This window comes from Budorcas taxicolor, chromosome 11 (assembly GCF_023091745.1).
Source record: "Budorcas taxicolor isolate Tak-1 chromosome 11, Takin1.1, whole genome shotgun sequence".
Lineage (NCBI taxonomy): Eukaryota > Metazoa > Chordata > Mammalia > Artiodactyla > Bovidae > Budorcas > Budorcas taxicolor.
This window is the reverse complement of record NC_068920.1, coordinates 69513225-69529173: the sequence shown is the minus strand read 5'-3', so window position 1 is coordinate 69529173 and position 15949 is coordinate 69513225. Positions and strand designations below refer to the sequence as shown.

At 42.9% G+C, this 15949-nt stretch overlaps 1 protein-coding gene and 1 non-coding gene across 2 annotated transcripts; one reads left to right on the top strand and one right to left on the bottom strand.

Moving 5' to 3' along the window:
* The first annotated feature begins 4367 nt into the window (after window positions 1–4367).
* Window positions 4368–14374, top strand: POLE4 (DNA polymerase epsilon 4, accessory subunit). Its single transcript, XM_052649292.1, has 4 exons — window positions 4368–4601; window positions 5209–5293; window positions 6079–6120; window positions 14075–14374. Exons 1-4 carry the CDS (start codon window positions 4392–4394, stop codon window positions 14086–14088), a joined length of 351 nt encoding a protein of 116 aa, XP_052505252.1. The 5' UTR covers window positions 4368–4391; the 3' UTR covers window positions 14089–14374.
* Window positions 7555–7660, bottom strand: LOC128057026 (U6 spliceosomal RNA). Its single transcript, XR_008200222.1, has one exon. It is a non-coding gene; the product is annotated as a U6 spliceosomal RNA (small nuclear RNA).
* Window positions 14375–15949: the final 1575 nt, after the last annotated feature.

Here is a 15949-nt window from a genome sequence, read left to right as displayed (position 1 = left end):
AAGATGTATGCTAATAGGAGGGCTTTCCAGGTTGTGCTAGCGGTAAAGAACCTGCCTGCCTGCCTGCCTGCCAATGCGGAGACATGAGACATGGGTTTCATCCCTGGGTTGGGAAGATCCCCTGGAGGAGGACATGGCAACCCACTCCAGTATTCTTGCCTGGAGAATCCCATGGACAGAGGAGTCTGGTGAGCTACAGTCCATAGGGTTGCAAAGAGTTGAACATGATTGAAGCGACTTCAGTTCAGTTCACTTCAGTTGCTCAGTCATGTCCAATTGTGACCCCATGAATTGCAGCACGCCAGGCCTCCCTGTCCATCACCAACTCCCAGAGTTCACTCAGACTCACGTCCATCGAGTCCGTGATGCCATCCAGCCATCTCATCCTGGGTCGTCCCCTTTTCCTCCTGCCCCCAATTCCTCCCAGCATCAGAGTCTTTTCCAATGAGTCAACTCTTCCCATGAGGTGGCCAAAGTACTGGAGTTTCAGCTTCAGCATCATTCCCTCCAAAGAAATCCCAGGGCTGGTCTCCTTCAGAATGGATTGGTTGGATCTCCTTGCAGTCCAAGGGACTCTCAAGAGTCTTCTCCAACACCACAGTTCAAAAGCATCAATTCTTTGGCGCTCAGCCTTCTTCACAGTCCAGCTCTCACATCCATACATGACCACTGGGAAAACCATAGCCTAGTTGGCAAAGTAACGTCTCTGCTTTTGAATATGCTGTCTAGGTTGGTCATAACTTGTCTTCCAAGGAGTAAGCGTCTTTTAATTTTGTGGCTGCAGTCACCATCTGCAGTGATTTTGGAGCCCAAAAAAGTAAAGTCTGACACTGTTTCCACTATTTCCCCATCTATTTCCCATGAAGTGATGGGACCGGATGCCAAGATCTTCGTTTTCTGAATGTTGAGCTTTAAGCCAACTTTTTCACTCTTCTCTTTCACTTTCATCAAGAGGCTTTTTAGTTCCTCTGCACTTCCTGCCATAAGTGTGGTGTCATCTACATATCTGAGGTTGTTGATATTTCTCCCAGAAATCTTGATTCCAGCTCGTGTTTCTTTCAGTCCAGCATTTCTCATGATGTACTCTGCATGGAAGTTAAATAAGCAGGGTGACAATATACAGCCTTGACGTACGCTCTTTCCTATTTGGAGCCAGTCTCTTGTTCCATGTCCAGGTCTAACTGTTGCTTCCTGACCTGTATACAGATTTCTCAAGAAGCAGGTCAGGTGGTCTGGTATTCCCATCTCTTTGAGAATTTTCCAGAGTTTCTTGTGATCCACACAGTCAAAGGCTTTGGCATAGTCAAGAAAGCAGAAATAGATGTTTCTCTGGAACTCTCTTGCTTTTTCAATGATCCAGCGGATGTTGGCAATTTGATCTCTGGTTCCTCTGCCTTTTCTAAAACAAGCTTGAACATCTGGAAGTTCACGGTTCACATATTGCTGAAGCCTGGCTTGGAGAATTTTGAGCATTACTTTACTAGCATGTGAGATGAGTGCAGTTGTGTGGTAGTTTGAGCATTCTTTGGCATTGTCTTTCTTTGGGATTGGAATGAAAACTGACCTCTTCCAGTCCTGTGGCCACGGCTGAGTTTTCCAAATTTGTTGGCATATTGAGTGCAACACTTTCACAGCATCATCTTTCAGGATTTGGAAGAGCTCAACTGGAATTCCATCACCTCCACTAGCTTTGTTCATAGTGATGCTTTCTAAGGCCCACTTGGCTTCACATTCCAGGATATCTGGGTCTAGCTGAGTGATCACACCATCGTGATTATCCGGGTCGTGAAGATCTTTTCTGTAGAGTTCTTCTGTGTATTCTTGCCACCTCTTCTTACTATCTTCTGCTTCTGTTAGGTCCATACGATTCCTGTCATTTATCGAGCCCATCCTTGCATGAAATGTTCCCTTGGTATCTCTAATTTTCTTGAAGAGATCTCGAGTCTTTCCCATTCTGTGCTTTTCCTCTATTTCTTTGCATTGATCGCTGAAGAAGGCTTTCTTATCTCTTCTTGCTATTCTTTGGAACTCTGCATTCAGATGCTTGTATCTTTTCTTTTCTCCTTTGCCTTTCTCTTCTCTTCTTTTCACAGCTATTTGTAAGGCCTCCCCCGACAGCCATTTTGCTTTTGTGCATTTCTTTTCCATGAGGATGGTCTTGATCCCTGTCTACTGTACAATGTCACAAACCTCATTCCGTAGTTCATCCGGCACTCTATCTATCAGATGTAGGCCCTTAATCTATTTCTCACTTCCACTGTATAATCATAAGGGATTTGATTTAGGTCATACCTGAATGGTCTAGCGGTTTTCCCTACTTTCTTCAATTTGAGTCTGAATTTGGTAATAAGGAGTTCATGTTCTGGGCCACAGTCAGCTCCTGGTCTTGTTTTTGACTGTGTAGAGCTTCTCCATCTTTGGCTGCAAAGCACACACTTACTAACAGGCACGGTTCAGCAGAAGGAGGAAAAGTAGATGTTGTAGGAGAGAGAGAGAAAGAGAGAGTGAGAGGAAGAGAGAGAAGAGATGCCACAGTGACTTCCTTGGGAAAGCAAGAAGGGTTGGAAATCTGATGGACAAAGGTGGAGGGAATGGCCTTGGAGAGAAGCACTGACATTTCAGTCTAGTAGCAGCTGGGACCGCAGAGTACCTGGCTATAGGTACTGTTTGGTGAGTAGACGTGGTGATGACAGTGGGCAGAAGCTCCAACCTCAGTGCTTCTATTTTCTCTGTGAAATAGCAACCGAGGTCATCAGCAGAGAGCCAAGGGATTGAGAAGGGGTGATATGTTTGAGAGGTAAAGAGAAGGTGTCAAATACTCATCTGGTGAGTAGGCAAGTGAGCAGAATGTGGTGGGATTGCTGGCTGCTCTGATTTTCACTTGAGACTGACCATAAGACTTGTAAGACCAGTCAGTTTGGTTTTTGTTGTTCTCTCAATCTGCACACAGCTGCATCAGTGTCAGTGCAGAATAGACACAAGATTCGATTTAACTCGGGTTGGTGTGTCATATACAGATGTGAGAACTGGATCATAAAGAAGACTGAACACCGAAGAATTGATGCTTTTAAACTGTGGTGTTGGAGAAGACTCTTGAGAGTCCCTTGGACTGCGAGGAGATTCAACCAGTCCATTCTGAAGGAAATCGGTCCTGAATATTCATTGGAGGGACTGATGCTGAAAATGAAGCTCCAATACTTCGGCCACCTGATGCAAAGAAGAGACTCATAGGAAAAGACCCTGCTGCTTGGAAAGACTGAAGGCAGCAGGAGAAGGGGAGGACAGAGAATCAGATGGTTGGATGGCATCACTGACTCGATGGACATGAGTTTGAGCAAGCTCTGGGAGTTGGTGATGGACAGGGAGGCCTGGCATGCTGCAGTACATGGGGTCACGAAGAGTCGGACATAACCGAGTGACTGAACTGGTGTGCCATTATCAACCGATTGCTTTTTAGTACCAGATCCACCTTCACTGCTTGCTGGCAAGATCGGAAGCTTTCTCTTCAGCCACTGGATTATGATTTTATGCTATATCAGTAGCGTGCATTGGAGGACAAAAGGGGATATTTCTTGGTCCCAGTGTGCTTTTTTGAGAACGCGTTTTTGTAGTGCAGAGTGGCCAGCAGTGTGCAGCACCTCTCCTTAGGCATGTTTCCGAAGCACCCTAGAAAGTGAATTGCCCATGAGTCCAGCCATACACAGGGCACTTAAGTGACTTTGGGGCTCAGGGAGTCATGGCTGCGTCCTCCGCAACAAGACCTTGATCGCAGCTCTGGTGGGATGGGGTGCTCTTTAGTGTTCATTTCATCCTTGGGTTTTCTACCTCAGCTTGGGAGCATACATGTAATTAATTCCTCTGTTCTTTACAGTTCTCTTTGCACCTTAATAGTCAATCCCCTATTATAATTACGAATTTTTAAACTTTACTGTTCAAATTCTGTGATTTCTTTCTCCTAATTGGACTCTGTTACAGATGAGGTTTTATCACAGAAAGTGGGAAGAATTGTTAAAATACTGTCCATCACTTTTCCCTCCCACATTTTTATTGCTTCTATTTTAGTCTCCTCCAGTAGCATATAAATTTGTTCAAGTTTCTCCTATATATTTCTATTACTGCTGTATTTCCTTTTACAATCAAGTTTCTCAGAGGCGGCATGATGGCGCGTGAGAGTCATCAGGCACAGTAAGAGAGAGTCCCAGACCCCAGAAGATGTGGCTTGTGCTTAAAGACTCGACAGGTGCCTAGAAGAACTCGCTGATGTGCTCGGCCGCGTGAGGGGCGGAGTCACACGCCCGTAGAGGGCGTGGCTTCCAGCGCGCGCGGGAAAGGGGCCGGCGCCGCCTGCGCGCACACAGTTGGCGGCCGCGCGCAGGACGCTCAGGGCCGGGATGGCGGCGGTGGCGCCTGGAAGCGGGGCTTCCCGGGAGGAGGAGGGCACCGGTGGGGACGCAGCCACTCCGCAGCCCCCAGCCCCGACGAGTGCGCCCGGAGCTCGTCTCTCGAGGCTGCCTCTGGCGCGAGTGAAGGCCTTGGTGAAGGCGGACCCCGACGTGACTCTCGCGGGACAGGAAGCCATTTTCATTCTGGCACGCGCCGCGGTGCGGCTTGGGCACAATGGGGCGGGGATGGGGGGGTGCACGGTGCGTGGCGACGGGCGGGGCTCGGGGCTTCTCCGAAGGGCGGGGCTTAGCGATCCTTTGGTCCTGGTTTGGGGAGCATCGGGAGCGTAGGGCGGGGTGTTCTGAGGCCCGGGAGGTGAGAAAAGTGCTAGGGCGGATTCTGAGATGGTGAGTATAGGAAGAGAAGACAGAAAAAGGATCCCATGTCGATACAGTAGTTGTGCTGGTTTGCTAACACACCTACCTCTTCAAGAGGGCCTGGACGCGACTTTATAACTTGCATCTCTAGTTTAACAGAACTTGTAGGAGTCTCAAGTGAGTGAGTGGGGTGGATCTACAAGTGAGGGAGGGGCGGATGCATCTTCAGCAATTGCGGGAGGGGGAAGGGGAATAGACCATCAAGTCCAGGAAAACCTTCAGCTTCCGGGAGAACCTCCCTTTCACACCCGCCCCCACCCCCACCAAAGAAGCACGCACTCGAATTGTACTGGAACTCATGGAAACAGTTCTCTGGTTTTTTCTTTTTTTTTCAAATTTTCGTTTATTATAACTTTTTCAGTTTTTTTCCTGCTTATTTTCTTCACAGGAACTGTTTGTGGAAACCATTGCAAAAGATGCCTACTGTTGTGCTCAACAAGGGAAGAGGAAAACTCTTCAGAGGAGAGATTTGGGTAGAGTGTCACTATGGTATCTTGGATCTGGAGGCAGACAAGGGAGGCCTGGGCTGGGCCCGTCGAGGCTTTCCCTTATGCCAGTCGAGATGGCATCACTATAAGATGAGAGGTGCCCCAAGTCTCATCCTATGATGTTTTCTGTTGGGCTGCCCCAGTGCCAGAAATGCTTTTCTAATCGGTATGCTTTGGGTGGCTGGAGAGGTGCTGGGACAGAGAACCAAAGTAGTCTAGGCATTGCCAAAGCTGACTAGATCCCTTTATACCTTCAGCCATGTTGTACCAGGCATGACTTTTTTTTCACGTAGGTGTTCGATTTTTTACTCCACCTTGTAGCCAGTAACACTAGAACATGTGTAAACTCATATACCATAATCTCACTTGGCCTGCTACATAGCCAAACTCTTGTCTGATAACTTTCAGAGCAAAGATGTTTCCCTCCATGAACAGTAATTACCCAGGCTTTTCTTATTTTCTTACTCTTTTTAAAAAATTTTAGTTCCCTGACTGGGGATCAAACCCTTGCTCCTAGCATTGGGGCCCAGAGTCTTAATTAACCACTGGACAGCCAGGGAAGTCCCTTTTCTTACTCTTGTAGAGAGATAGCTGATATGTAGGATTTGATGGTGGAGAAGATTTGTATTTCAAGATAGCAAGGGGCAAATTTTATGAATGCCCTCATTGCATAAAGCCTCATGCCGGTCACTGCGTGGGTTGTGCTTTTGTAAGAGATTGATGCCCAAATGACTGAAGTTAGTCAGATGTCCCTTTACTCTGTGTTTCAGATAATGCAATAGAAGCTGTGGATGAATTTGCTTTTCTGGAAGGTGAGTTCTCTGTCAGTAGGGAATCGTTTCCATCTGTCTTTCCTGTGCTAACGATCTGAGTTCAAAACCTTATAAAATGAATGGCCTGGTTCTTTCTTCATGTAGAAATAATTTTTCTCCCTGTTTGCTATTTCAGATAGGAAAAACAAATTTTAATTCAAATGCCCTTGAAGAATTAGAACTTCCTCCTGAAAACTGCTTAACCATAGAAAATGGGAGGGACTCTGAAGAACCCAGTGGAGTTAGGTAGATTCAGAAGTTTGAGTCTTACTTTGCCCTTCTTAGATATAAATCTTACCTCTCATCATAATGCTGGAGATCAGAAGTGATTGCCAGCATTTAAAGGGTTGTTTCTTGTTCTTGTATCTTCTTCAGCAATCTGTGTAATTATTTTGTTGCTGTGAGATACTGTTCTGGCCTGTGTTATTTTTTCCTTAGGAATTTCAGGTTAACTCCTGTTTTCTGACTAAATCTCATAGAAATAGAAAATATTTGAAATTCCTTATTTTAGCTAACTTTTCTTAGCGCTCTAACTCTTACTTAATTCCTAAATTTGATTGGCTTTCTATTTCCTGCGTGTATTCTGATTGAAGAGCTTTGTGAAAGCTGTGTACCTTCAGTTCATTCTCACCTTTACCATACCAGGATGGTCTCTCTACCTCCCTGAAGCCTTATCACTTTCAGAAATCTTTTTTTGAATTATTTCAGTTTTTTTTTTTGCACCCCTTTGTTCTGCAACTGTAATCAGCCTAGTCTCTGGCCCTTTTGGTTGTTGTCATTACTCAGTCACCAAGTCATGTCTACCTCTTTGCAACCCCACGTACTATAGCATGTCAGCCTCCTCTGTCCTCCACTCCTGGAGTTTGCTCGAATTCATGTCCATTGAATTGGTGATGCTATCTAACCATCTCATCCTCTGTCGCCCCGTTCTCCTGTTGCCTTCAATCTTTCCACCCTCAGGATCTTTTCCAGTGAGTTGGCTCTTCACTTCAGATGGCCAGAATATTGGAGTTTCACCATTAGTGCTTCCAATGAGTGTTCAAGGTAGATTTTCTTTAAGGTTGACTGGTTTGATCTCCTTGCTATCCAAGGGACTCTCAAGGTCTTCTCCAGCACCACAATTTGAAGGCATCAATTCATCGGTACTCAGCCTTCTTTATGGCCCAACTCTCTTGTCTGTACATGACTACTGAAAAAACTGTAGCTTTGAATGTATGGATATATTATTTTAAATGTCTTTTAAGATACATTCCTATGGCGAGCTTTAAGCCTAGATTATTGAGTATTCTCTTAATTTGTAGATCTTTTCTGCATACTCATCTAAAAAATAACTTGCTGGCTGTGTGCCTAAGGTGGGCACCTGCTTGTGATTGACATCCTGTCAGTTCCTCAGTCAAAAATGTTTGGAGCCTAACTAGCTGTTTGTTTTTATTTTTAAATATGGAATGCTTCATGAATTTGTGTGTCGTCCTTGCTCAGGGGCCACGCTAATCTTCCCTGTATTGTTAAATTTTAGTAAATGTGCTGCTGAAGTGAGCACTCTGTTTATTTTTAATTACCATCTTTTCAAAGAGATGAGCAATTTATTTAAGATTCTGCCTTAAAGACATAAGAGTACCAACCTGTGGTGCCAGGATGATAAACTGGAGGGTACTAGGAAAAGGAGTGTAGAAAACTTACGAAGTTTTCCACTTTAGCCTGTATGGTGCCTAATGCTTAGCTTGGATTTTTAATAAATGGCCATATAATAAGTGGTGGATGTGTTCATTTTCATCTTTGGATTCAGTAATCTCAGTAATTGAATCCCTTTGGCGGGTCGTTTTAGCCCCCTAGGATTTAGTCAGTATTATGTTATTTTGTACTTGGTAAAGTGAATGTTCTTAAGTCCTTAGATGTGTATGTTCTAAGTGGAATTTTTTTTTTAATCGAGTCAGTATATATTCATGATTAAAAGTCAGATAGTTACCTTATGACTTACAATGCAATGTAGCTGCTGCCCCTCATCTTGTCATTATTTCTGTTTTTAGCTTTCCAGATGGTTTCTTCTATTTTTGAATAGTATGCTTTGTTGTTGGTTTATCAACTCTAGATGTTGTCTTTTGACTTCCAGTGATGATAAAGGAAGTTTTGGTAAACCTATACTACTCCATCAATCCTTTCCCTCTTTTTTGTTTTTGGCAGTTTTATCATTATTTTTAGTTCCTCTTTACAATTTATGTAACATACTAAAATATGTGTTTTTTGTTGACAACTCACTTTGTAAGGTAGGACTGCTGGTGCACTTATTCCTTCCTTTCCCGTTATTAGCTCACTTCTAGCTCTAACTTTGTGTCAAGGCTGAAAACATACCTCCTTATCATAATTAAATCTTCCGTGCTTAATAGGTTGAGTTCAGAAGTTGAAAAATAGTATTGAGAACAGTCTTCCTTTAACCTCTCTGTCCTTTAATCTCTTATATAGGTCCCCTCCTTTCAGGCCACTGTTTTTCATCTCTTTTGTAATCTTCTAGATATTTTATGCAGATATGTTTATGTGTGTGTATGTATTCTTTTCTAAGAACCTTCCCTTATGAAAGAATATAGCATAGAATATGTATCTTTTTCTTTTGTGGATTCTGTCAAACATCCTGTATACCTGATTCACATTTCTACCAGGAGTGTATGACAGTTTCCATTGCTCCCCATTCTCACCAATACTTGGTATTATCGGAGTTTTATTTTTGCAAGTTTGGTAGGAACAACATTGGTGGGACTTTTTATCATGAAAGAGTGTTGGATTTTGTTAAATGCATTTCCTGCATCTATTAAAATTTTCATGTGGTTTTTAATCTTTTCTTTTGTTAATGTGAATATTGAACTGTCCTTGTATCCTGGAATAAAGTCCACTTGATCACGGCATATGATTCTCTGTAATGTATTGTTGGATTTGGTTTGCTAATACTGTTTGAGAGTATTTGTGTTGATATTCATCAGTGGTATTGGGCTGTATTTTTTTTTTTTTTTTTTTTTTAGTTTGTCTCATTTTGGTATCAGGGTAATAATGGTGGTCTTACTGTAGAATGAATTCGGGAGTATTTCCTTCTGCAGGCTTTGGAATAGTTGAGAAGGGTAGGCATTAAGCTCTTGCTGTATGTTTGGTAGAATTTCTCTGAAGCTGTCTGGTCCTGGACTTCTGTTTGCTGCGTATTTTTTGCTTACTGGTTCAGTTTTACTACTGGTGGTCCAGCTATTCAGATTCTTTTTCCTTCCTCATTCAGTCTTGGAGTGTTGTCTGTTAGTAGAAACGTATCCTTGTTAAAATTTTCACGGTTCATCTATTCTTTTCCCTAGTTCAGTTAGCATTCTTATTACTAATGCTTTAAACTCTTTATCTGGTAAATTATTTATTTTTGTTTCATTAGTTGTTCTTTCAGGGTTTTTTCCCTTGTTCTTTCATTTTTAAAGAAATTCCTCTCTTTTCATTTTGCTTAAGATATCTCTGTCTCTGTGAAATTAGGTGAAACAGTTACCCATCCTGGTCTGAAGGGGAGTGCTTATTTGGGAGCATATCGATAGTCTGTGTGCTCAGTGACTTGGATGGGAGAGTTGGATTTTAAGTGAACATGAGTCACATCTTACCTCAGTGTGCTGGCAGCTATCACCTTAGTAGAAGGTGGGGCTGGACATGGAGGGGCCAGAGCCAAAGAGAGGTGTGACCTGGGTCTTCACTCATCAGTTGCCAGCACTGCCCTATCATGAGTGATGTCAGGTCCCAAACTGCTGGAGCAGAAGCCCTTAGAGGAAGGTCCAGTTTGGTTCTGTTGATGTTGAGTGTGTGTTCTTTCTTCCGCCAGGCATCAGCACTGTTGCTCCAAAGGAGTGCAGTGCTAGAACCAGAAGGGCTAAATTGGGCACCTCGTGGAGGCGGGGGCCTGTGGTTGGGTGGTCCTGGCATCAGGCGGAGCTGTAGGCTGCTGGTGAGCTCCTGCTGCTGTGAATGCTAGAAGTGGTGCCCTTGCCTTGTTTGGACGCTGTGCTCGGCTTGAGCCTGCCCTGTCCCCCACAGTTGTGCGTGTTCCTCAGCAGTGGCAGCCTTTGCCCTAGTGGAGAGCTGTCCTGTGGGGCGAGAGGACCAGAGTAGGGGCTTGACACGGACTGGGGTGCATGCAGTGGTGGTCCCAGCACCAGTCAGAACTCCAGAGCACTCCTGATTTGCCACCCTGTGACCAGTGATGGGCTCCCTTGTTCTCAGATGCCCCGCCAGGTCCAAGCTGGCTTTGTCCCTCACGGCCGAGTGTTTTGCTCAGCTGTGGCAGCCTTTGCCCTAGCATGGAGCTGTGCTCTGGAGCAGGTGGGGGCAGGGGAGGCGCTTGGCATGGGCTGAGGCGCACACTGGGTAGTCACGGTTCCAGTCTGCTGCTTCTGCCGTGTTTGGGGAGTAAGCAAGTGTGTGTGTACATTCGTCGTGAGTGGAGTCTAGGTTTTTTACAACCACCTTGTCAGTCCCCATAGATTTCAGACCAGCTAAGCAGGACTCATCCTCCCTGTGTTAGGCACCAGAGCTGGGGTGCTCTTGTTGAGATTCAGACTGCTCAGTACCCAGGGAGGAGCTCCACCATCGATCCGCCTTATCTTCTGTATCTACTCCTGGGGCACAGGTCCTGACCTGACCTCTTCCCTTCCCTTCCTAACTCTGTGGGGATCTTTCTTACAGCTTTGTACAGGAGTTTTTCTGCCAATCTCCAGTTAGTTTTCAGGGAGAGTTTCTCTACATGCGGATGTATTTTTGGTGTGTATGATGTGAATTGTTTAAAAAAAACCTCAGGCTTATAGTCTTTGTCTTTAAGTGGAGCATTTAATTTAATGTAATTAATGTAATTAATGTATATGGGTTAAATGTACCATCTTATTTTGTGCTTTCTATTTGTCCTTATTTTATGTTTTTTGCCGTTTAAGTATAATTTATTCAGCATTCTCCCTATTACTTTGGGAATTATAATCTCTTTTTTGTTACCCTACCAGTTATTACATACATCCTTAATTTATCAGAGCCTAATGTTAATACTCTTCCCTTTATCCTCAAAAAAATAGGATCTTAGAATCCATTAGCTCAATGTACCAGGCCCACATCCCGCACTCATGCTATTATTGTCACCTATTTTGTCTTTGTCACTTCACATAAGGCATTATTATTGCTGTGTTGTACAGGCAGTGATACATGAATTTATCCATATATTTATACTGTCTTTGCTCGTTATATTTCTTTTCCATTTGTGATCATTTTCTTTCCGAAATAAATCATAAAGGGTCTGGTGGTAGCAAACTCTGCTTTTGTTTTTTTTTGTTTTTGTATTTTGGGGGGTCTAAAAGTACCTTTTAAAAGTTTTTTTTTTCCTACCTGCTCTGGCTCACTGATTTACTTTCTTTATTGAAAGATGTTTTGCTGAATATAGAATTCTAGGTGAAACGTTCTTTGTTTTAGCACATTGAAGTGCTCATTCTTCTCTTTTTGGGCCTCTGTTGCTTCTTTGGAAGCTAATTTGCCCCCTTTTTCTGGTTTTGAAGATTTTCTCTGTCTTTGATTTTTCTGTAGTTTCACTCCAATGTATCCAGGAGTAATTTCCTAAGTTTGCTTCAGTTCAGTTCAGTTCAGTCGCTCAGTTGTGTCCAACTCTTTGCGACTCCATGAATCGCAGCACGCCAGGCCTCCCTGTCCATCACCAACTCCCGGAGTTCACTCAGACTCACGTCCATCGAGTCAGTGATGCCATTCAGCCATCTCATCCTCTGTCATCCCCTTCTCCTCCTGCCCCTAATCCCTCCGAGCATCAAAGTCTTTTCCAGTGAGTCAGCTCTTTGCATGAGGTGGCCAAAGTACTGGAGTTCCAGCTTCAGCATCATTCCTTCCGAAGAACACCGCTTTTTAAATCTATGGATTGAGGTCTTTCTCTCCTGGAGAAGTCTCTTCCTCTCTCCTTTCTCTTGTTCTTTCTGCTTTCTCTCTGGGATTTGCATTAAGCATATGCTAAAAGTTAACCATAATTTTGCCTCTCCATGATGTATTCTGTGTAATTTTCCTGACTTTGCAGTTTATAATTCTCTCTCCAGTGGTCTTGTCTTTAAATTTTTTCTCTTGAGTTATTATTTTCACTTCTTGTTTCTGTAGTTTTTAGTGTTTGTGAATTCCATTTCATTACTTTTGAAATATCTTTTGTCATTTTTTGTTTGTATTTGCTGCAGATGTTTTGAAGGTTGTCTTTCATTTCCTTACCCATAGTATGTACACTTGTTTATAGTTGCTGCTGCTGCTGCTGCTGCTGCTGCTGCTGCTGAGTCGCTTCAGTCGTGTCTGACTCTATGCGACCCCATAGACAGCAGCCCACCAGGCTCCCCCGTCCCTGGGATTCTCCAGGCAAGAACATGAGTGGGTTGCCATTTCCTTCTCCAGTGCGTGAAAGTGAAAAGTGAAAGTGAAGTCGATCAGTTGTGTCCGACTCTTAGCAACCCCATGGACTGCAGCCTACCAGGCTCCTCGTCTGTGGGATTTTCCAGGCAAGAGTGCTGGAGTTGGGTGCCATTGCCTTCTCCGTGTTTATAGTCTATGTCTAATCTAATATTCAAAGCCCTTTAAGGCTGGTTTACTTACTTTTCTGGTTTTATTGTTTCTCTTGGTACTGTATCATGGTCTTTTTCCCCTATATGCCTAGTTGTCTTGGTATATTTGGTCTTGGTATTTGAAAAAGTTACTTGTTGGATGATCACTTGAGGCCTTTATAATGAGACCTTTCTCCAAAGATTTTAATTTGTTTCTGCAAGGCACATAGAGGCAGGTATCAGTGCAGGACCTTTTTCTTGAATCCAGGACTTGAGGATTTCTTGATCACTGTGTTGATATAATGTGTGATGTCAGGTCTGTGAGGGGACTGATTTAATTTTAGTTCAGCCTTACTCTGAGGGTGTAGCCTTTTGGGAATCCAGCTTTTAAAGAGGGGGCAATTATCAAACCTTTCCAGTTGGGCACGTTCTCATATTTGACTCTTCATTGCCTTCGTCAAAGCACAACACAGTTTCTCGGCTCTGTTTTGGGTTGGCAGGTTCCCCTGAAGTCAAAGCAGTTTTGGAGGCTAGGTTTTCTTTGTGTTCTTGCCTTCTCTAGGTTTTGGATTTGCCTTTTCATGAGGCCTGTTTAATGCCTGAAGGATTTTCTGTTTAAAAATATTTTAAATTAGCTGTATCACTTTGATCTCAGTAGGAACTTGCCATTGTCAAAAGCAGAGGCTGTTTAAAAATTCGAGGTATTCCTTCTTTGTTTTGTTGTTTCCTTACATGTTCTTTCCCCAAGTTATTCTTTTTACTTTCCTTTTACTAGATGGGCGTTCTTCAAATGCCTTGTAATTTTTATTCTATTTTAGAATGTGGGAATAAGAAGGCTCTTTGGAACTTATGTATGTATCTGTGTGGAGGGTGGTTTTTGCCTTGCAATTTTATGAGTGTGGGTAGAGGTAGAACCAGATGTTATGTTAGGGGCCTTCAGAGGTCAGAATTGCAGAAAGCTTGACTGTGGGAAGCTAGAATTTTTCAGAAGCTATGCTAGTTCCCCAGATAATTCATTTAGTTCTTTAGAAGAAAGCTTGCTGATTTTGTTTATCATCTTTTTCAAAAGACTATAAACTCTACTTAGAGAACTTACTTATTTTGTATCACTCACCCCTTGTGTAGTCTCCACAGATGCTCATCAAGTAACACAACTTCTTAGCCCTTTTCCCGCCACTAATTTGAATTGTCTAGACTCAACTGCCCACCCTCATAATGACATGTTTTTTCCCCAAGGATCTTTTGGATGGGTGTTTCTCAAAATTAATATTTTGGCCTTAGAAGCACTGTTAGTACCAAAGCGTCTTTCACTTGGCCCATTTTGCTACATTCATCCAGTTCTTGAAGCACCTTGCTTTAAGCACCACTCTTTGTGTTTTTAGGTACTTTGGATTGATTGCTGAGCTGGGCAGTTTGGTGAGCCTGGACCTGCATCCTTCAGCTAGACCCTCTGCAGGCCTCAGCTTTGAAGAAGAGTCTTTAACATGTTGAACTTCCGCATTTTTTCTGTTCTACGTTCACCTAAGCCTGAACAAGCCTGTTAGCTTTAATCTACAAGGTCTTCCACTACTTGGGTCTTCCATTTCTGGCCTGGATGCAGCTGCTTATGGTAGAAATATAGAAAATGGTTTGTGTAGGTTGGTTAATAAATGATAAGGACCAAATAAAGGTTTCTGATCAACTTTAGCCTTATGTGTTTTATAATCTTGTCTGTATTCTTGCCTCATGACTGGAGAGCCACCATGCCTAGCCACAGATCTTTTTGATCTTTCCAGATAGCTGTTGTAAACCTCAGTCTTTGATTTAGCATGTTTTTTTTTTTAGCACATCAGCAAAATGTGACTCCAGAATTTACAGGATGTCACTTAAGGTCTTCAGGGGTCAATAAATGCGATCCTAGATATAAAATCAGTTAAAATATTTTAATAGCATTTGTTGTTGTTTAGTTGCTAAGGCATGTCCAACTCTAGCCCACCAGGCTCCTCTGTCCATGGGATTTCCCAGGCAAGAATACTGGAGTGGGTTGCCATTTCCTTCTCCAGGGGATCTTCCTGACCCAGGGATTGAACTTGTCTCCTGCATTAGCAGGTTCATTCTTTACCACCAGATGCAGGCTATAGTCTATAGAGTTGCAGAAGAGTCGAACACGACTTAGCGACTGAACAACCACCATACAATTTACCCATTTAAAGTGTACATTTAAGTAGATTTTAGTTTATTCACAGATACATACAACTGCTGCTATGGTCAATTTTAGAAAATTGTTAAGGGAATTAGAGGTGGTATTTTATGTCTGGCCTCTTTCACTTAAGATAATCTTTGTGATGTTTTATAGCATATATCAGTACCCATTCCTTTATTTTAAAAATTGTGGTATACAGAACATAAAATGTGTCATTTTAGTGATTTTTAAGTATACAGTTCTGTGGTATTAAGTATATTCCCATTGTAATCACCATTATCCATCTCCAGAGCATTTTTCATCTTCCCGTACTGAAACTGAACCCGTTAAAAAAATCCCCTATTCTTTCCTTCCCCAGGCCCTGGCTGAATTTTGTGTTTTGATGGAAGGTGTGGGTGTCATAGGAGGAAGGAGGCAGAGAACTTAGAAAGTAGTTGTTAAGAAAAGCAGGAAGCTTTGAGCAGTGGAGGTTAAGTATTTTTGGATCATGAATGAAAGGTACAAAGTCTAAATCTCCCTAGAAAATGTACAGATGCTTAATCCTGTAATGTTACAGAAAGCTGCATAGGTAGTAGAGACTTGTATACTCCTCAGCTAGTTCCCCATTTCTAATACCTTACATTACCAGGTACATTTGTCAAAACTAAGAAACTGACATATATCACTATAAAGTCCAGGCTTTTTGGGTTTCTTTAATTTTCCCATTAATACCCTTTTCCTATTCTAATATCCAATCCAATACATTACATTTACTTGTCCTGTCTCCCCAGTCTCCTGGTCTATGACAATTTCTCAGTCTGTTCTCTCTTCATGGCTGATAGCTTTCAGTAGCACTGGGGAGGTATCTTGTAGACTATCCCCATCATGGGTTTGTCTGTTTTTGTTATGATTAGTTCCAGAGCTTTGCATATAATTTCAGGGGTTGCACAGGCCCCTGAGGCCCTTTCATGGGCCTTCTATTTTATTACTGTAGATAGGAATTTAAAAGGGAATGCAGGGCCCGGCTGTTGAAGGGAGAAGTCCCCGCAGAGTTAGATCATTTTCTTATTTCTCTCAGGACCTGGACTCTGTGCCA